The sequence below is a fragment of the Phyllostomus hastatus genome, unplaced genomic scaffold (assembly GCF_019186645.2).
Source record: "Phyllostomus hastatus isolate PE091 unplaced genomic scaffold, TTU_PhHast_1.1 phas_scaffold_317, whole genome shotgun sequence".
In the NCBI taxonomy this organism is placed as follows: Eukaryota; Metazoa; Chordata; class Mammalia; order Chiroptera; family Phyllostomidae; genus Phyllostomus; species Phyllostomus hastatus.
The window spans coordinates 3,535,124-3,556,751 of NW_025334023.1; the positions used below are offsets into that span (position 1 = coordinate 3,535,124).

The 21,628-nt window shown below is 40.1% G+C and overlaps 2 protein-coding genes across 2 annotated transcripts in view; one reads left to right on the top strand and one right to left on the bottom strand.

The window, feature by feature from the left end:
• The window catches only part of XRRA1 (X-ray radiation resistance associated 1), a 57,457-nt gene extending 55,843 nt beyond the window's left edge, over positions 1–1,614 (bottom strand). The window contains exon 1 of the mRNA XM_045818129.1: positions 1,578–1,614. The gene's annotated coding sequence lies outside the window, so the exon portion shown is untranslated. The remainder of the gene's footprint in view (positions 1–1,577) is intronic.
• Positions 1,615–1,888: 274 nt separating this feature from the next.
• Positions 1,889–19,421, top strand: SPCS2 (signal peptidase complex subunit 2). Its single transcript, XM_045818072.1, has 5 exons — positions 1,889–2,025; positions 8,820–8,903; positions 9,461–9,621; positions 11,792–11,926; positions 18,553–19,421. The coding sequence occupies exons 1-5, from the start codon at positions 1,909–1,911 to the stop codon at positions 18,737–18,739; spliced, it is 684 nt and encodes a 227-aa protein (XP_045674028.1). The 5' UTR covers positions 1,889–1,908; the 3' UTR covers positions 18,740–19,421.
• Positions 19,422–21,628: the final 2,207 nt, after the last annotated feature.

Here is a 21,628-nt window from a genome sequence, read left to right on the forward strand (position 1 = left end):
GTGACTGTTACATAGTAAGCACTCAAATGTTTGTTCAATCATTTGGACACTTATGAGAGGGGTTATGGGGTAAAAAAACAAATGGTGCGATGTCATAGAGTACAGTATAGTACAATCCTATCACGCAACAGCTCTTGGTCGCCAGAATAGGAATTCCATGAAAGTAGAAAACAGGTCTGTCTTGATCACCCTCTATGCCTTAGTAGAGCTCTGGACAATGCTGATGTTCAAAAAATTTTGTGGGAAAAAAGTAAATTAATAAAAATCTAGACTACTATTACATACCCTGGGTTTTGATGTTTACAAAAACCTGGCTTCTAAATCAGCTTCTGATACCTGTTATCTGGCCTTGGGTAAATTCCTTACTTTCTTCATCTGACAGGGCTGTTAGGGGGCTAAATGGACCCGAGATGCACTACACACATGATAGAGTATTACTCAGCAATAAAATGAATGAGCTCTCTTTTTCAGAGCTGCTTATGAAGGCGGCAGCCATCTTCTACTCTGCCTCATGGCTGCCCTCAGATCCCTGGTGAAACCCAGTATCATCAATAAGAGGACCAAGAAGTTCATCTGGCACTAGTCAGGCTGATATGTCAAAATTAAGCATGACTGGCAAAAACTCAGAGACACTGACAACAGGGCCTGAAAAAGATTTAAAGGCCAGATCTTGAGGCCCAGTATTGGTTATGGGAGCAACAAGAAAACACAGCACATGCTGCCTAGTGGCTATTGGAAGTTACTGGCCCACAGCATCAAGGAGCTTGAAGTGCTTCCGCTGTCCAACAAATCTTACAGTGCGGAGACACTGCAAAGCCACTGTGGAAAGAACAGCCCTGGAGGGGCTCATCGGAGTCACCCATCCCAAAGTCAGGCTGCTCAGCGAAGAAAATGAATAGAAGACAGCTTATGTGCACATTGTATTTGGGTTAATAAAACTGTAAAATTCTGCCATCTGGCATTTCAAAAAATATATTAAAAAATAAAAAAGAATGAAATCTTGCCATTTGAGGCAACATGGAGGGACCTAGAAGGTATTATGCTAAGTAAGTCACAGAAAGACAAATACAGTATTTCACTTATAGGTGTAATCTAAAAAATAAAACAAACAAAACAAAAGAGACTCATAGAAAAAGGGATCAAACTGATGGGAAAGGGGAGGGAGAATAGGTGAAAAAGGTAAAAGGAAATATAGTCAATAATATTGTGATAAGTTTGCAGTGACAGAAGATTCCTAGATTTAGTGTGGTGATCACATTGTAAGGTATATAAATGTCGAATCAATATATTATATGCCAGAAACGAATATCGTATTACATACCAACCATACTTACATAAAAAATAAATGAATGCACATAGGACACTGCCTGGCAGACAGTAGTCACTCAGTGAACGAGTTCTCCATAACACGAAAACATTATTAACAGCTAAGATGACAGTCACCTGAGAGAATAACGGGTAAGTGCTGTAACAGGGCTAGAAAAGGATGAAGAACGAACTCCTCACATCCCTTTCGAAATTCTAAGTTTAGGATGGAGGAGACTCTAACTCCTCAGGCAAACTGTTTCCAGACGCACCTGCCTCCGGCGTCTCTTCCGCCTCCGAGGCGTTCGCGGGGGCGACGTCCCGGTCTGGTGGGATGAGCGCCTGCGAGATTTACGGGGATTTCGGAGCCGCTCCACAGTGGCGCCTGCCAATACCCCTTAGTAACCGCGACGCGGCCGCTAGCTGTGTGGATAGCAACCGGCCGCTGGAGCTTCTGAGTACTACAAATCCCGGCAAGCCCCGCGGCAACTCCTGCCGGCAACCCTACGTCAGCGAGGACTCCACGCGACGCGTCAGGACGTCGGCTTCAGCCAATCGGCTTCAGACAAGTAGAAGTGGGAGGGCAACGTAGAAGCAGTCAAGATGGCGGCGGCGGCAGCTGCTCAGGGCGGGAGAGGTGGTGGTGGAGGAGGCAGTAGTGGGTCTGGCAGCGGCTCAAGCTGCGGGACAGGTAGTGGCCGCAGCGGCTTGTTGGATAAGGTAAGGAGCCAGTTCTTGGGGACAGTCCAGGCCAGTGGGGGCCCGGGAGGCGGCCATCCCACCTTTCCATCCCCGCCCCCCTTTTCTTCACAGGTTTCTTAAGGGAGTACTGGTCTGGTCCGCCATGGGAAACTTAGGGGCACTTGCTGTCTGCTCTCTCCGCACCTCAAACCGGTCTCTTTCCTCTTTAGGTCGTCTTTATTTCTCGGAAGTGTTCCTGGCCCTTCGTGCCGGTCACCACAGCTTCTTACGATAACTTGATTATTTCCACATTTTCATGGGGCCATCGCTTTTCCTCGGTGGTGCTGGGGGTAAGGTTGAATGTGCCCATTTCACCGAGGGGGCAAACTGAGGCCCGAAGGAATGTAAGCAGCAGTTGGAAGTCAGTAGTCCCCAAACTCCCCGCACTCATGCGTGTCGCTACAGATTTCAAATTGCTCTTTAGTCTTTTTCTTTTTGAAGTTTTTAGGCATTTTATCACCATACTCCGGATACTGAACTTATGTGAGTATTGACTTCCCCTGTTGGACTGACAGGAAGCCTTAAAGATTTTTCTTTTCTCTTGCCATCTTCACCCTTCCCCACAACCCCGCTCATTTCCCCCTGCTTTCTGCCTCCAAGTGTCCTAGGTGAATTGAATTCACTAGTTTACCGATTGTACCTGCTTGCCTGTTTCCCTCTCTTCCCGTCCATATATATATTCTAAACTGCAGTCCTAGCAACAAGAGTTTAAAGAAAAAAAAAAAAGGAAAACTATGTTCTTGCCGTGGCCCTTCTTGTCCTTGCATAGCATCTTGGAAGAAACATTTGCATAGAGATCTGCGATCTAGCACTGATTCTGTCTGTAATTAGCTGAGTGACCTTGAACTATGTTTGTTGTCTTTATATCTTGTTTCTTCAACTGTGAGCGGAGGGATTTATTCTCAATGTACCCTAACGTCCCTTCCAGTTCTCTTACTGTAGGGCCCTGGGCCAGTTTGATGAGAAATGTTAAGCATGTGGCCTTTGATATAGTAAATAATCAGGATTTTTCACTTTAATTGAAAACAGCTTTCAGACTTACCTATGTCTGACACTTGGTACGTATTTAAGAAATGAATACATGGTCACGTTGAGGAGTCCTGATCTTTTTGCTTCTCTTTTTGGGTGTCATTGGTTTTGAATGGCATGGTTCTGACACTCTTAACTCTTTTTAAGAGACAGGGATGTGTTGGGGGGGGGGGTGTTGCAGTGGTAAATTGTTCCAAGCTTGTGAGAGTGTTGGGAACTGATGGCCATTTTCATACACAAATCCTATTTTCCTGCTGGGTGAACACCTCCCACCCTGTGCTCATTCTATCCTATTAACAGCTTTTGTTCTTCCTTTTTTTTTGACTTATCACCAGCAAACATTAAGCATACATTTTGCCAAGGTACTGATTACTGAAAAGCATATGGCATCATTAATTCCCATGTGCCATAAATGCTAGAGAATTCAGAAGAGGAACAGAAGGGAATTAATGTGTTAACTGGATTTGAACCTGGAAAAGAACCTGGATTTGGGGGTCATAAGATTTGAGATTTGAAGTAGCTCTGCTAACCTGACTCAGTTTCCCTTTCTGCACCTGAAATGTTAGGGTTTTGGGGAGAATCAAATGAGACAATATATACTAACGATCTCTGTAACCTATAGTGTCTTCTACAAATGTGTGATGGCAGAAGAATAAATCAGGAATCCCACTGTCAGAAAGTACTCAGTATTGCTGAGTATAGGACAGGGGGTATAGGACCTAGAATACTAAACATAGAAGTATTTGATGTATTCAGTTGTGTACTTTTTACAGAAGTTCAGATGAGAGAGAGACAATTATCTGTGAGATCTAATTGATAAGGGACTACTGTCTTCAGGGTATTACTTTTTGTCTGAGAGTGGAGCTGGAACCTTTCTTTGGAGGAGAGAGGGAAGTCATACACCAGTTAATGTGCTTGAGCAAAGGTACACAGATGGTGCCTGATGTTCTAAGAACCCTGCAGTGGCAAGATTGAAGAGGGCATGGATTGCTTGAAGTAGGAGTAGGAAGCTGTTGAAGGGTTTTGAAAATTATTCAAGTAGTTTAGAGAGGTGAAAACTAAAAGCCATCTAATAATGCCTTGTGCCATAGTAGTGTATAGGGTTTAATGCAGAAAGAAAGACAAGTTTGAGTTCGAGTGCAGCATGTTAAAAGCTACGTGGCCTTGGACAAGTTACTTGGTATTACTGAACTCAAATTTTCTTACGTAAATATTGTGGATGCTCATATATACATATTACAAGTTTGTTGTAAATATTAAATTGTATAATATTGGTAAATGTTCTTTGTAAAGGGCTATAAAAATAGAATGACAAGGTGATGAGAACTCCCAACTTGAATAGCAGAAATAAATAAAAAGGCCTCACAAAGGAGCACTTGACAGAATTAACCAAGAAGTAAGATGGAAATAAGTAAGGAGCTGTTTAGGTACTTTCTCTTGGAAAATTTCCTTTTGGCCTTACTTTGAGTTGTTCCACTTCTGAATTCTGTAGCATTTATGACACATGGGAATTAAGCTGTCACTTAATGTGACGTATTATCTTGTGTTGTTATACCAATTTGTATTGGTCCAGTTTTCCAAGAGAGGTTCTGGAAAAAGTACTTGGCAGTATTGAATTAAGTAGAGAAAAACTCGGTCTTCAGGAACAGCCTTAGAAGATGGTGCCTCTAATTGTGTGAAAACTGAGGATGCTGCGGAAGAGAACATGGCGGGGGGCGGGGGGGGGGGAATGTTATCTTCAGTGGAGCAGGATCTGAATGAATTGAGAAGCTCTCGCTTTGTGGGAATGAAAGGCTGTTACTTTACAGTGTCTTTAATTTGATTTGTCTAGATGTTTTGGAGGGTTTTATTTTATTTCCTACAGCTGTATTCACTTGCCATAAACAAATGTAGTAAAAAGATGCAAATATGCTTGTAGCTTTCCCTAAGCAGATGTGAATTTCTGTTCTTATGAAACTGACTTTAAGAACAAAGCAAATCCAGTTTCCTGATCTTAAAAATAGATATGCAAATATATTCTTCTAAATTTCATCACAGAATAACTTAGATCAATGCAGTAAATAATTTTGCCCAAAATACATCAAAGTATTTTGTTCTACATAGCAGGTTATAAAGAAAAATTGCTTGTTTAATTTGTTTTGGCTGTTAAAATTAATGTGTTGTATTAAATCATTCTTTCCAGAAGCTACACCCAAATCCTTTTAACCTGTTACCTAGATCTCTGTCTCCTGACTGCATTTGTTTTGACTATTAAAATGTGGTATGAAACCATGCTTTGTAGAAGCTATATCCAGACCCTTTTAATCTCATAGCTGGATTTCTATTTCTTGGCTGGACTGTCAGCTTCATCTTAAAAGTCAAGCTTTTATATCTTAGTTGAGAACATGGGGTCTGGAGCCGGGCCATGTGTCTGACTTTGAATCTTGTCTCTGCCACTTACCAGGTGTATGTTCTTGGGCAAGTTAGTAAATTTTATTTATCAGTTTCTTTATCTGTAATATGGCAATAATTATAGTATTTGCCTCAAAAGGTGGTGTCTGGCACATAGTAAGTATTCAACAACTATGTGGTTATTCCAGGCTTTAGCTTCCTTAAACAAATGTTTTTTATAACATGATATAGAGACAGTGTATATCAGACCCTCTTAGGGTTCTAGTTAAAAATACAGACTTTTGGCCCTGGCTGATGTGGCTTGGTGGATTGAGTGCTGGCCTGCTAACCAAAAGGTCACCAGTTTGATTCCCAGTCAGGGCACATGCCTGGGTTGTGGGCTGGGTTCCTAGTTGAGGGAGTGCAAGATCAACCAATTGATTTATCTCTCAAACATTGGATGTTTCTCTCCCTGTCTTTCTGCCTCCCTCCCCCCCCCAAAAAACCTAAATAAATAATTTTTTTTTAAAATCCAGATTTTTGTACCTTATTCCAGACCTGAATCAGATTCTCTGAAGGTGGGGCCTGGTCATTTATTTCCTTTACAATTTAATAGTTATTTCCAAGTTGAACTACTATCCTAGCTGACTTTTTAAATTCCTCTGGTTCTGACGTTTTAAGATTTTTTTTGTTGATTTTTTAAACTATTCTGATTAATCAGTAGTGGTTTATCTAAAATATTTATAATGAAAAGCCCTTGAAGCTCGTCTATCCCAGCCTCCTCATTTTGTAGACATGGACACAGTTGGAGATGGGAAGATGAAGCAACTTGCCCAGGACCACACAGTGAGTTATTAACACTCCAGAACCTGGATTCCCCAATTCTTAATCCAGTTCTCTTACCTTACTTAGTACATTGGCCCCCGTTCTGCAGCAGGCTGTGTTCTAGCTGATGTAGTGGTGGAAAGAATATCTGTTTTGAGGTTGGAAGGCTTAGGCTTACACCTTGATTTTGTCACCTACCAACCCTGTGTCCGTAGACAGGTCACGTGTCCTCTTGTACTCTCAGTGATTGGTGTCTTAGACTTTTGGGTGGTACGCCTGTATCCTGACCCAGCTCAGACAGAGACATGGACAGTTTCATGGCATTACTATGAGTGTGTGTATGTGTGTGTGTGTGTGTGTTTAAAGAAGCAAGGTGCTGACTTTTTAACGTTGTGCTGCAAACTAACCTTTAATAGAATCTTAAAACTCTTTTTTCCCCATTATTTTTTATTTTAACATTAAAAACTATTTTTTTGTCAAAGGACACTCAAAAAAGTGAAAAGACAAGCTATAGAATGAGAGAAAATATTTGCAAACCATATATCTAATAAGGTGTAGTCTAGTGTCTAGACTATATAAAAATCTTATAACTCAATAATAAAAAGTCTCATTTTAAAAAGAATAAAGGATGTGAATGGACATTTCTCCATAGAAGATATGCAGATGACCAATAAGCACATGAAAAGATGCTCAACATACTCGAGAAATGCAAATCAAAACCACAATGAGATACCACTTCACATGCACTAGTATGGCTATAATAAAAACTAAAATGTTGGCGAGGTTTTGGAGAAATCGGAAACCTCTTACATTGCTGCTGGGAATGTAAAGTGAGGCAACCACTTTGGAAAATGGTTCTTCAGAAAGTGCAGATAGACTTACCATATGACTTGGCATATTCCAGTTGTAGGTATAAACCCAAGAGAATTGGAAATGTATGTCTGCCCAAAAATGTGTGCACAGATAATTGTAGCAGCATAATTCACAATAACCAAAAGGTGGACACAACTCCAGTATTCACTGACAGATGTATGGATAAACACAATGGTAAATCCATGCAGTGGAACACTTGGCTATAAAAGGAATGAAATACTGATACATGTTACAACATGGAGTCAGTCACAAAAGGCTGCATATTGTATAATTCCATTTAGTATACAAAATATCCAGAATAGGCAGATCCATTCAGAGAAAAAGTGGATTTAATGTTTGCCAGGGCTGGAGGGCGGCAGGGAAGGGAATGACTGCTTATGGGTATGGGGTTTCTTTCTAGGGTGAGGAATGTGTTCTGGAATTAGTGGCAATAGTTACACAACCTTGTGAGTATAATTGAAACACTGCTGAATTGTACATTTTAAAATGGTAAGTTTTACAGTATGTGAATTGTATTTTAATTTAAACTTTTAAAATCTTTACAGTGTTTTTGAAGTAACCTTTGAAGCTTCAAATTATTAATATTATTATTGACTGCGTATTCACCATTATGTCACAGTGATATCACAGAAGTTAATAATCTCCATCTCTCCGGGTCCCTTTTTTTGGCTGTTGCCTGTACCATTTCTCCACTGCGACCTCCCTCTTGTCAAATCTCAGTGGTAGTTTTTCATATTACTTGACCTTCCAAAGAGATAGCCAGTGTCATGGCTTAAATATCATCTATAGGTTGAAGTCATCCACATTTATATTTACAACCTGGACCCAGACTTACATGTCTAACTGCCTACTTGCTATCTCCACTAAGATAGCTAATTATAAATATATTATATGATAAATATATAATAATTACTGTTACAAACGCTGCTGCTCTGTAGCCTTGTGTATTATTTCATGTCTATGCAGATACAGAAATATTCCCAGAAATGGAAAGTTGAAGCCAAGGTGTTAAATTGACTTCCATAGGTGGTGCACTATTTTGAATTTCTGCCACCAGTGTGTAAGACAGTCACTTGCCCCTAAGTAGCACAATATTTGGTAACCTTTCTCAGTCCTTGTAGGTGAGGAAATTGAGCAGGGTTTGTCTGAAAGTCATATGTGGTATAACTTGGTTTTGAATTCAAAATGTTTTTTCCAACAAACTACACTGGATTTTCCTATAGTAAAACATAGAAGTTGTTAGTGGGCAAAGATAGATTCATGGAGACCACCTTCATTTTGTTACCGTCTGAGAGTCTGTGGATGTGTATTTTCTGAGTTTCGTTGTCACAGAATGAAAGGATGAGCACGTGGAGATCTTTTCCATACTCATATTTGGGTAGACAAGGATGGGATATGTGAGTTCACACTGTAGTCTTCTGTAGCCCATGTAGGTGTTCTGGTTTGGGGCTTGTAGATTTTGACTTCACAGCATGGAGACTGGCAACATCGTGAGTGCCACCTGATTCCCTCGTCTCCTTCACCTTTGTTTCTAACTGTTTTGTCTTTTAGCTGTCCAACATCAGAAGACGAGTAAATGATACTTACACTTAAGGATGTTCTTAAGGAAGTAGTTCACTTTACTTTCAGTAAGATACCACGCCTCTTGGTGTACAGCTCTTCTATTTGTTTTACAGTGGAAGATTGATGATAAGCCTGTAAAAATTGACAAATGGGATGGATCAGCTGTGAAAAACTCGTTGGATGATTCTGCCAAAAAGGTACTTTCTTGAGGTGGAGGTCTGTTAGCATTGTACAGTTGATGGTTCACTTGCAGGCTTTTTCTTCTGTCACTTGGAATGACCTTAGTTTTCAGTCTTAGGAATTGAGCCAGAAAGCAGTTTCTAAATCTTTACAGTGTGTATAGGGGAGCATGTGGTAAAATATAAATTAGCTACCCCAAGTAATTCCTCAAATTCTCTAATGTTTCCGTTTCAGAAAGCTGTTAATCTATTGTTTTTGAGGTTAATGAGCCAAGAGTAAAGAAGGTTGAGGAAACATAAGAGATGACATGACTGGTCATCTCTCCATTTAAAAAGGGAAAAGAAAATTTTAGCTTCATCCTAGGGATTAAAAAAATATTTGAGAAGTTGATGAACTTTTTCTCTGGGATCCATTGTAAACAGCTTGAATATTTTTGCTTAGAGTGGTAAAATTCTGAGTAGAGAACTACTTGGCAACTTACATGATTCTACTGTAGCTTTATCAAGGAAATAAAGAATAAAATTTCAAGGAAGGAAACATTCCTATTAATTTCATTCCTTGTTCTTCTCACTAGGTGCTTCTGGAAAAGTACAAGTATGTGGAGAATTTTGGTCTAATTGACGGTCGCCTCACCATCTGTACCATCTCCTGTTTCTTTGCCATAGTGGCTTTGATTTGGGATTACATGCATCCCTTCCCAGAGTCTAAGCCTGTTTTGGCTTTGTGCGTCATATCATATCCTTTGTGCTTGGGTTTGTTTTCTAGTGACTGTCTTAAAATCTCTACTGGTAGCCTCCCTGTTCCCTACAAGAAACACACTTTGATCTGAGAGCCTACTAATGTTAGAATTTTACATTGTCAGCTGTGGTAGTCTGTAAATTTATGTAGTGACTATCACTGATATTTTAGATTTAATATGGTTATTTTATCTTTAATTCTATTTAGTTATTAATATAGAGGTTATTATAATCCAAGTGTAAGCACCTGATAGCCAAACACAGTAATGGTGATGACCCAACCCTTCTAGTCCAGAAGTTCTAGTCCAGAACTTCTCACATTAGACCAGGTTGCTTCAAGCCACTCATCCCAGGATAGTAGGAAAAGATCAGAGTTTAGAGGTTCAGATCTGTGTCAGGTTTCCTTGAAGCTGAGGGGCTAGACTGGGAGTTCCTGAGCATGACTTACAGGTGTGGCTTGTATGACAGCGGAAGTAAGAACCGATTCTGGAGCTAGGGGAACCTGGGTTTGAAATTCAAGATGTTTTGTGATCTTGTGCTAATAAGAACTTAACTTTTTTGAGACTGTTTGGATACTGCTCACTTATAAATATGGGTAGTATACACTCAGAATTATTGTAAAGATTAAATGAGATATTATGTAATGTGTTAGATATGTAATCAGCTCTGAAATGTTTTCTTTCCCCTATCTTTTTTGTAATAAATGTAGAATCATGTTTGTTACCTGCCCAGCTAGATTATTTCTCAAAAAGCTGAATATTACTTTTATTATACTATTACTATTATTACACAAGTAACACATGTTCATAGTAACAGTTTTCTTGTGGTTTCTACCCCTTCCTCCCAAGTCAGTCTGTATATACTGTGCTTTTCTTTTTAACTTACATGTGTTGATGTCCTTCTGTATTAGAATACATAGGTCTGCCTCATTCTTAATAGTCACATAGTGTTTTTGAGTACTAGCTATGTGCCATTACTGTACTAGTTGTTTAAAACAAATCATTTTGGTAGGCAGTTTACTTTTTTTAACAGTATTGCCACAACCTGAAATATTTCTAAAATCTCCATTTTAGGAATTTTTCTTCTAAGGAATTTAGCAAGCCATTTAATAAAACAAGTCCTGATCAAAAATGGCATTACCCATATTGATTTCAAATCATAGTTCCTAGACTTGGCATCTACACATTATCCCATTATGAATTTTTCACTATTAAGGCAGTTCAAAAGAATATGCCATAGGTTCTGGAGACAGTTGTCAAAATAATTCCAAAGAGGCTGGAAGAATGAGAACATTATTACAAATATGGCCTCCCAAGAGAACTACCTACCTTGATGGAATTTTATTTGTTTGGTTATATTTGTTTAAAACAAAATAAGAACTTGCCATTTTTATAGTCTTGTCAGTTTAATATGTAGTAGTAATGACTACTTTATAAATGTCTTCTGTGTGCTAGACACTTAAAAATAAAAAGTTTTATCTCCATTTTAGAGCTGACAATTAAGCCTTGGTGGGGGGGGCAGGGATAATTTATCAAGGTTACATTGGTTAAAAGCCAGAATTGGAATCTAAGGTTGCCTCACTCCAAAGCCCATATACTTTGCACTATACTTTCCTGCCTCAAACTGTCATAAAATTTAAATTACACAATGTATAAAAAGCTCTTATGCCAATTTCTGGTGATTAGTAGGTTCTCAAAATGTTAGGTAACAGTGTCAAAAACTGAATATAATAATAAGCTATATGCATATAGGAAGTAATTGTTCTTATAGTAAACTATAATCTGAAGTCACTTTTCTTTTAATGACCCTTGAAATTGGTCAAGTCCACTGTGATTATTAGTTTTGTATTTTATAGAGAAGTAAGCACAAGTCTTGACAAGTCTCTGTATGTTATCCTTGAACAGAAAAGATGAGAGCTGGTTTATGCCCTGTACCCTTTTTCTTTCTTCCTTTTTGAAGTATTTCCCTTTGAAATATTCTAACCCAAGAGAGCCTTGATTCTCTTAGTACATAAACATAAGGATGAAAATGAAATAGCTAAATTTCAGTGTTTTTGCAGCAAGACAGAACTTTTATTTTCAGTAGTTTTGGTAGCCCTTGCTTGTCAGCTCGTGTTAGGTCTCTTTGGTGGCAATGTTTGTGCATTTTCCCCTTAACTTTATTCGAACCTATTTTGTGATGATGGGGATCCTGACCATTTATACCTCATATAAGGAGAAGAGCATCTTTCTCGTGGCCCACAGGAAAGATCCTACAGGAATGGATCCTGATGATATTTGGCAACTGTCCTCCAGCCTCAAAAGGTATGACTGTCCTCACAGATTCTTAATTTCTGGTGTTGAGTCATTTCATGGTGTTAATTTCCTGGGGGTTGTGTCATTATCAGTGACAGACTATTGTATGCCTACTGTATGCAGATCATAGTACTAGTCCTGTAAAATGAAGAAAGGTGTATGAATGATCTAGGAAGTTTTTCTGAGCGTTGCAGTTCTGAGCTTGCAGTATTACAGATATGCTCTGAGAATAAACTCTGGGAGAAGGTACTTTGGTGGAAGAATAAAGAATGATTCTCTTTTTCCGTGTGGCTAATTAACTGAGTCAGGGTGCAGAATTATAAAGTCCAAAGGTGTGAAGTCAGTTATTGGAAGAGCCCCATTAGCTTTCATTTCTTCAGTGATCTTAAGTGTACTCCATGCAGTCAGGAACCTCTGAAGCAATGTACCAGGCAACTTAGAGAAGGACAGTTCAGTCTGTTTCTGACCAGCAGTGACTAACGTTGTCCAGCTGACAACAGGTTTTTCCAGGGTTCACATTTCAGCTCATCTCTTTCCAGTTTTAGCAGTGTCAAAAATAACTTGTAGAGTTGTTGGGAAGATGAGATACTAGTTATAATAACAGCAAATATCTATTGAGCATATAGCAGGTATTGTGGTAAGTGCATGATCTTATATAAACTTGAGAACAACTCATTTTATAAATAAGAGCGCAGGCCCAAATGGTTCAATTAATTCTTCCAGGGTCATACAGCTCAAAAGTGAATTCTAGTGGGCATTCCAACCCGTGTCTGAGCCCAGAATTCATGCTCTTAGTCACAATCCTAGGAACACATGGTACAGTTTCTAGCATATAGTAGGCTCTCAGATTATAAGTACAATTATTCACAAATATGAGCATAAGTACAGCATCAATGCCAAAAAGCCTCTCATTACCAGCTTGTGGAGATGCTGTTGAGGAGGGGCAGCCCTTCATTACCTCTTCCTGCCAGGGTCCCTAGCTGCCCTTTTGGCCTCAGCCATTCTAAATCTGCACCATGTGCCAGGCTGCTGAAGTTGGGTTGCAGAATTCTAGACCCTAACAACATCTTGATTTCACTATGTTTGTTATAACATGTGTTTATTAAAACAGCTTCATTGAAATATAATTCACATACCATAGAGTTTACCCATTTAAAGTGTACAGTTCAGTGTTTGCTAGTGTATTTACAGACATTTGCAACTATTACCTCATTCGGCTTTAGAACATTTTCATCACCTCAAAAACAAAGCCTGTACCCTTTAGCTATCATCCCCTTATCTCCCCATTCCCCACAACCTTAAGTAACCACTAATCTACTGTTCTGTCACTATAGATTTTATTTTGGATATTTCATATGAATGAAATGTGATTTTTTTGTGACAGACTTTTTCACTAACCTAATGCTTTCAAGGTTCATTCATGGTATAGCATTTATCATATTTTATTCCTTTTTATGCTGAATAATGTTCCACTGCATGTATATACCACATTTTGCTTATCCATTTATTAATTGATGAACATTTGAGTTGTTTCCGCCTTTTGGCTATTATGAATAATGTGTCTCTAAACATTTGTGTACAAGTTTTTATGTGGTCATACGATTTCATTTCTTAGGTAGTATATTTAGGAGAGGAATTGCTGGGTCATAATGGTAACTCTTTTTACATTGCTTGAGGAACTGCCAGATTGTTTTCCAAAACAGCCGTACCATTTTACAGTCCCACTAGCGGTGTGTGAGGGTTCTGATTTTCCCTATTCCCTGCTGATTTTTACCAGCTGCCAATTGCTGGTGCCTGTGGAGGGGAAATGTGCCGCCTGTGTTCCTTCTCATTGCAGTTAAATATAGACCCTTCTCTTTCCTTGAAGAAAGCTCCGGGTTCATTGGCCCTTTTTCTAACATGGCTCTTTACAGAAGTCTTCGTGATTCAGCATCCTAGTGGATGATTAGTCCAGTACTTTGGCCTCTCAGTTTTCCTTCATTTTGGTGATTATCTTGTTTTGTACCAAGTCTTAAGTACTTATTTCCTTGGGCATACATTAGACTTTGCCATTACTGATAATTAATTACCTTCAGTAATTTTACTTTTAAGTATCTCATTCTCTGACCACTGCTTCCTATTTTTCTGGTTTTTCTCCTTGTAGTTCTCTTGTCCTCATAATTTGTCAGCCCCATGCCTGCTACCTTTTCACTGTCCTTCTTCCCTTCCCTTTCTTTCTCTTTATCCAGTTTAGATTCCATGTCATTTCTGTAATGTAGTTACTCTCACATGTCTCAGGGGTATGCAGCCTTTTGGTGTCCGGGTCACACATTAAATACATTGTGACACTTAGTCACAGATAACATATCATAATGTTCTAAATAAATTTACAATTTTGTGTTGGGCTGCGTTCATAGCAATCCTGGGCTGCATGCGGCCCGTGAGCCACAGGTTGGGCACCCCTGGAGGCTCTTGCATACCTTTTTCTCTATCTTCAAACCTCCTCTCCTCCTCCCGCCCCTTTATTCTTAACTGCTTTTGTTCCTGAGAGGATTGAAGTAACCAGAGGTCTTGTTTCATTACCTGCTCATCATATTCTGCCTTTTTGACTTCCTAGCTGAAGCCTTCTCTCCACTTGTCCACTAGATTCTTTTTTTCCGGATGAAATTTTTATTTTTATTTTATTGTTGTCCATATTTTTCCCCTATGCTCTCCTCCCAGCCTGTCCCCCACTCCACCCTCTCCCCATTCCCAGAGTCAGTCCCCACACTGCTGTCCTGTCCATCGGTCATTCATGCATGTTCTTTGACTAGTCCCTTCCCCTTCCTTGCTCCATTATCCCCCTCCCATCCGGCCATTGTCAGTCTGTTCTGTGTTTTCATGACTCTGGTTCTATTTTGCTCATTAGCTTATCGTGTTCATTATATTCTTCTTACAAGTGAGATCATACGATATTTGTCTTTCACTGACTGGCTTATTTCACTTAGCATATACACTTCAGTTCCATCCATGCTGTCACAAAACTCTGGAGTTCCTTCTTTCTGCTACGTAGTATTCCATCGTGTAAATGTACCATAGGTTTTTTTTTTTTTGATCCACTCATCTACTAATGGGCACTTCGACTATTTTCAGCACTTAGCTATTGTAAATTGTGCTGCTATGAACATAGGGGTGCACTAGTTCTTTTGAATTGGTGTTTGAGGATTCTTAGGGTATAGTCCCAGCAGTATCCCCTAGATTCTTACCCCTTATCATTCACTTGATGGTTTTCTTCTGTATGGTTCTTTCTGACATATAAACAAGCTGTAATTTCCCCAACTAAAAAAAAAAAATGTTAGCCCTGGCTGGTGTAACTTAGTAGATTGAGCACGGGCCTGTGAACCTAAGTGTCACTGGTTCCATTCCCAGTAAGGGCACATGCCTAGGTTGCAGGCCAGGTCTCCAATTGGGGGCATGTGAGGGGCAACCACACATTGATGTTTCTCTCCCTCTCTTCTTCCCTTCCCCTCTCTCTGAAAAATAAATAAATAAATTCTTAAAAAAAAAAAAAGACCTTGAATAGCAACAGCAATCTTTTAAAAAAAAATGTTTTCTTTCCCCGTATTCTGTTCACACATTGTTCTCATTTCTCGGCCCTGCCCCCTTTCTTCTTCTCCCATTATCTCCTGATCTGCTGTGGTCTTCACTCTTTTTTCCTCATCGTACTCGACCTGTCAGCAGCATTTGACACAGTGGATTACTCTCCTTGTCGCACTTCTCTTTTTTAACTAGCCTTCTAGGATACCACAGCCTTCTAATTTTCTTCTTACCTTAACATCTGTTCCTTAGTCTCTTTGGTAATTCTGCATTATCCCCTTCCTCTATATTTGAAATGTGACCAGTACTTGTTCCTAGCACCTCTGTGTTCACTCACTGTGTACAGTCTTACTAGACTTTAAAGATTTTAAATACCAACTCTATGATGAAGATCTTTAAATCAGAATTTTCATCCTAAATTTCTACTCTGAGCTCCAAATATATCCCAGCTTTCTGTTTGACACTGGATCCTAATGAGCATCTCAAAATTAACACATCCAAAACATAACTCTGCTATCCCTTATTTAAACCTGCTTTTCTTTTCTCAATAAGTGGCAACTCTGTCCTTCTAATTACTTAGGCCAGAACTCAGGAATAATTTTGACTGCTCTCTCACAGTCCTCCCAACAAATTCTGTCAGCTCTCCCTTCTAAATATATTCAGTGTGCTATTTACCATCTCCACTGCCACCCTCAGCCCTCAGTTAGGCCACTCTAGTAGTGTCCTAATAGACCTCTGTGGCTGCTCTCCCTGTCTAGTCTATTCCCAGCACATCAGGCAGAGCTATCCTTTTTTTTTTTTTCTTTTTTTTTAGGGTTTTATTTATTTTTAGAGAGAGGGGAAGGGAGGGAGAAAGAGGGAGAGAAACATCAATGTAAGAAACATTGATCGGTTGCCTCTCATACATGCTCCATCTGAGGACCTTTCACTTTGTGGGATGATGCCCAACCATCTGCACCACACTGGGCAGAACCTGAGTAATCTTTTTAAAGCTTAAAGCAAATCAACTCAATCCTCTGCTTAAAACCCCCACTCAGAGAAAAAACGAAAATCTTAAGCATAGCTTAGAAAGCCATACTTACATGTTCTCTGTCCCCTCCATACTTGTATACACACACCCCTGATCTCCTGTGGCTTTATCCTCTCCTGCTCATTATGTTCTTTCTCATCAGTCTCTCTCCTTCACACATTGCAAGCATGTTCTTACCTCAGGGCCACTGCATTTGCTCTTCCTCTGCCTGAAACATTCTTTTTTCAGGTAGTTTGTTTTCTTACCTTCTTTAGGGCTCTGCTCAAACATCAGCTTAGTGAAGCCTTTCCTCTCTACCATGTTTAAAAGAAATGTTGTGTTTTTTTATTTTATTGTTGGTTTCCTTCCACACACTATAAGTCCCAAGGCAGAGATTTGTATTATGCTCACTGCTGTATATCGTTAGCATCTGAAACTGCCTGACACGCATATTTGGGGCTGAATAAAATATTTCTTGAGTTAATGATTAACTACTTCTAAATGCATTAGGTCACAACTCATCAGATCACATTCTGCCATCAAAGCCATTGAACTGTCTGTGGAATTGGGCGCAAAGTCCAGATATTACTGTGATATCAGTTAGGAGCAGCAGTTGGTCAGAGCCTGAGAAAAATTGTTGCGATGTTGAAAATAGTTCAAGGACCTATTCGGGCTGGGGGTAACTGGCTAGGCGACAGTTTATTAAGTTATGATTTATTTCACTGGTTAATTAATGATAGGCACTGTTTAATCATGACAGTAATCCTGAAAAGTAGGTAGTAGTTTTCTTACCTTAAATATGTAGAAACGGGTCAAGCAGCTGCCTCCTCCAAAGGTAATACCACCTGACAAGCCACTGGATATGGAGGCAGAAACAGGAGAGGGTTGGGGAGGAATGTCAGCCTGCTGGGGTTGATATATAGGGGTGCCCAACCTTTCGGCGTCTCTGGGCCACACTGGAAGAAGAGTTGTCTTGGGCCACACATTTAATACACAAACACTAATGAAAACTAATGAGCAAACAAAGGTTTTAAGTAAATTTATGATTTTGTTTGGGTCACATTCATACCTATCCTGGGCCACATGAACCCCTTGGCCCACAGGTTAACACCCCTGTACCTTATTGAATGGCTGGAAATGGTAAAGGCCTTTAAGATACCTTAAGGAGTAGCTAAGGAGTCTCTGGAGTTCATAGTGTGTGGAAGGAAACCAACAATGAAATTTAAAAAATACAGTGTTTTTTTTAAAATATGGTAGGCAGGAAAGGCTTCACTAAGCTGATGTTTGAGCAGAGCCCTAAAGAAGGTAAGAAAACAAACTACCTGGAGTAAAATACATCCCTGGCCTGGGATCAGGTAGAACCTGGAGCTAGATTGATTGTAGGATATTAAGGACTGAGCAGCCAGGAATTGGGGAATGTCTGTAAAAACAAGGGTTCTTCATTTATTTATTGAAATTGGATTGTCTGTCAAGTGCCAAGCTAAGAATAGAATACAGATAAGACAAAATTCTTGCCTTTCAAGAATATCTGAGTGCAGTGAAGCATACAAATACATACACATTATTTCAATGGGTAATTTCATTGATAGCATAGGAGCCTGTCATTACACCTGGCATGTGATAAGCACACTCAGTATTTGACTGTTGGTTGATGGTGCTGTGGAAGACAAAGGAGAGACATCTGGTCCAATTTAGGAAAGCTTTCCCAGAGAAGTTTATGCCCTGGTGTTAACAAATGTGCATCACTCAGTGAGGTTGGAGAGAAGTGTCTACTAGGAAAACTCTTCTAGCATAACAAATGTGAAGTCCAGAGGTGAGAGAAGATGCTCCGTATGGCTTAACGGTCTACAACAAGGTGAAGGAGGTGCACAGCAGTTAGATCAGGGAAGACATGGGCACACCTATGAGTCGGAATGTATGTATCTTGAAGGTAGTTAGCCACTGGAATTTTTTTTTTTTTTAAGAATAAATCTTTGTGTAGTCCTCTGAGTCCTGTTCTTTGAAAATACTTAGTTCTCTGCTATTACTGGTTGAATTTCTGTGTGGTTTTTAATTTATTATCTTTGCTTAGGTTTGATGACAAATACACTCTGAAGCTGACCTTCATCAGTGGGAGAACAAAGCAGCAGCGAGAAGCTGAGTTCACGAAGTCCATTGCTAAGTTTTTTGACCACAGCGGGACACTGGTCATGGATGCCTATGAGCCTGAAATATCCAAGCTCCATGACAGTCTTGCCACAGAAAAGAAAATAAAATAGCCAGTTCTAAAAACAGCCATCTTTTTGAAGGAACATGCAGAATCAAGGGTTTGGGGGGAAGAAACAGAGAAAAGTAAGAAATGTTAAATGTTCCTGTTTTGTCCTGAAATTTAGTCCATTCTGGATAAATAGTTTTCTATCTGAGGTATGAGAAATTGTAGCTCTGATATCTAGCTGTAGCCCTCTTGGTATGTTGATTACATTCTTCTGATTTGCTTTTCTGGAAAAACATTTTTGCTAAAAATCAAACAGACTTTTCTCCTTCCTGTCTAGCAGTATAGAATAGCTTTGTGCCATGCAGCATAGAAGACTCAGTTTTTAAACTTGTTAATCTGATGCTTATTTTATTTTGTTAATTCCTGTTTGAATAGCTGTTTCCCTTAATTTAGGATACAATTTCTTGTGTACATCTTCACACACCATTTTTTTCGTGGTGTGCATATCCCTAAATTGGGGTGAATTAGGGGAAAAAAAAACCAGCTTTTTCATTTGTTTAAAACAGACCTTCCGCCTGTTACATTTTGTGTGCTTTTAACCAGTTAAAGAAGCCAATGACATTTTTAGTTTTACATTGTTTATGTTTTTCACTAGTATATCACTGTTGATTTGCTGATTTGTTTATGTTCTTTATTAAATGCCATTAAAAATTTTTTTCAATAAAAGGAAAGAAGATGTGAAAATACAGAATTTTCAATGGATAGTTTTGATGGAAGGAACAGAGCAGCAAGTGTTAACAGTCTTACTCTACTGTAGATTCCTTTCATTTCTAGGCTGTTTGACTGGTCAGAGACCCCTGAGAACCTGTAGTGAGGAACTGGTAGCTTTCCAGTGATAACAGCAGTGATACTTAGCGCTTACTTTTGTCAGGTAGTGTTCCAGGTCCTTTACGTGTATCTCACTAATGCTCACACCAACCCTAAGAAATGGGTACCAGTATCCCCATTTTATTGCTTCAGGGAACTGAGGCACAGAAGTTGAGTACTTTGTCATTCAGCTAGTGATAAAATGGATTTAAACCTGGGTAGTCTGGCTCCAAAATTGTGAGCAGCATCTTTTCTAGTATTTTCCTACTGTAGTCAGAGAAGAACTGGGCACTTGTCTAGATCCTGTGACCTATAGGAACATTGTCCCTCTATCCTTACAAAAGTACAGTTCTAGCTGAACCTAGTACCTAAAACAGTATTCACCTTATAAAACATCGTGCTTATCACATTTTATTCTTTGACTTGAAAATGTTGTGATAATTGGAATTCTGGTCAAGATGATGGCATAGGTAAACATAGCTTGCCACAACCACATCAGAATTGCAACTAAATATAGAACAACCATCACTCAGAACTGTCAGAAGTTGACTTGAATAGAAGTCTGACAGCTATGGAAGTAAAGGAACCACATCCAACCAGACTGGTAGGAGGGGTGGAGAAGCAGAACGGGCTGCTCCCGCATCCATGTGGGGTGGATAAAAATTCAGGAGGGATGTCTCAGGAGCGAGGAGTCCCAGCCCCACAGCAGGTTCTACAGCCCAGGGTTCCAGTGCCAGGATGATAAGTCCCCACAACTTCTGGCTGCAAAAACCAGCAGGGACTGAGTCAGTGGAAGAAACTTCTAGAGTCCCAAGCTGTTCCCCTTAACCCACGTTCAGACTACTCAGACTTACTCCCTCTGAGCTCCAGCACTGGGGTAGCAGTTTGAAAGGCATCAGTGTCATACAGGGAGGAACTGAAGTATCTGGCATCAAGGCAGGAGCTAGGGGACAGCTTTCTCCCAGACAGAAAGGCAGGCTGAGGCCATACTCCTTCCTGAGTCCTCCCCTCACAGAGCCACAGAGTTGGCAGACAGGCGCCATATGTGAGACTCCATCAACCAGGTTAACACTGTTTGCCCCATCCTGGAGATCCCCTGAGACTCTTTTCCCCCCAAATTATGGGCCTACCCAAACAGCTCATTGTGACTTTTTCATATGAATGGCTGGTCTTGGCTCATGTTTCACAACTTCCCAAATTCTCTCAAACAAGCAACAGCCAGCCTTGGTGAACCCCTCATCACTGTACCTCTTGCTAATAGGCTCTAGGCCTGGTACTAGAAGCAGCTAGCCTAGATTCACAGCTTGGCTTTGCCTGGGAATCTCTAAGCCCAGCACAAGTAGCAGCCATCTCAGATTGCTTTATACTCAGGCAGGGTGCCCTGGTCAAAACACAGGTGGGGGCTGACCTTGGCCTGCACCACCCAGAAAACCCCAGGGCCAGCATACCCAGGGGACAGCTACGGACCATGTCAGAGCATCACCACCCTGCCCCCACACAGCTGATCTTCCATGGAGGGCAGAGGTTGGTGATCAGTGGTCACAGCCAGTTCTTGCAGGTGAGTGGCCTGGGTAAATTCCTCCTATTGACCTGCCAACAGCGATCATGGCCCAACTACAAGAGGAAGGTGTACTCAGCTCACACAAAGGGCACAACTTGAGTACCCAGCTTGGGTGACAGGAGAGGCTGTGCCACCGGACCTTATAGGACACCTCCTACTTAGGCCATGCTACCAAGACAGGGAGTCATAGCAGTTCCACATAGAAACAAACACTGGGAAGCTGCCAAAATGATGAGACAAAGGAACATGGCCCGAATGAAAACAGATCAAAACTCCTGAAGAAGAACTAAACAAAATGGAGATAAGTAATGTATCAGATGCAGAGTTCAAAACACTGGTTATAAGGATGCTCAAGGAACTTAGTGAGGTCTTCAACAGAATAAAAAAGATCCAGTCAGAAATGAAAGATACACTAATTGAAATAATTAAAAATTGTTGGAGAACAGTTTATAGGGCAACAACAGTGGAAGGGATGAAGCTGAGAATCAAATCAATGATTTGGAACTTAAAGAAAATAAGACCTCC

Bases quoted from the DNA above. Each gene is read 5' to 3' on its own strand.
- SPCS2 (XM_045818072.1), top strand. From the start codon at position 1,909: ATGGCGGCGGCGGCAGCTGCTCAGGGCGGGAGAGGTGGTGGTGGAGGA. The intron at 9,622-11,791 runs ATATCCTTTGTG...CTTTATTCGAAC, and splicing joins TTGGCTTTGTGCGTCATATC to CTATTTTGTGATGATGGGGA. The intron at 11,927-18,552 runs GTATGACTGTCC...ATCTTTGCTTAG, and splicing joins CTGTCCTCCAGCCTCAAAAG to GTTTGATGACAAATACACTC.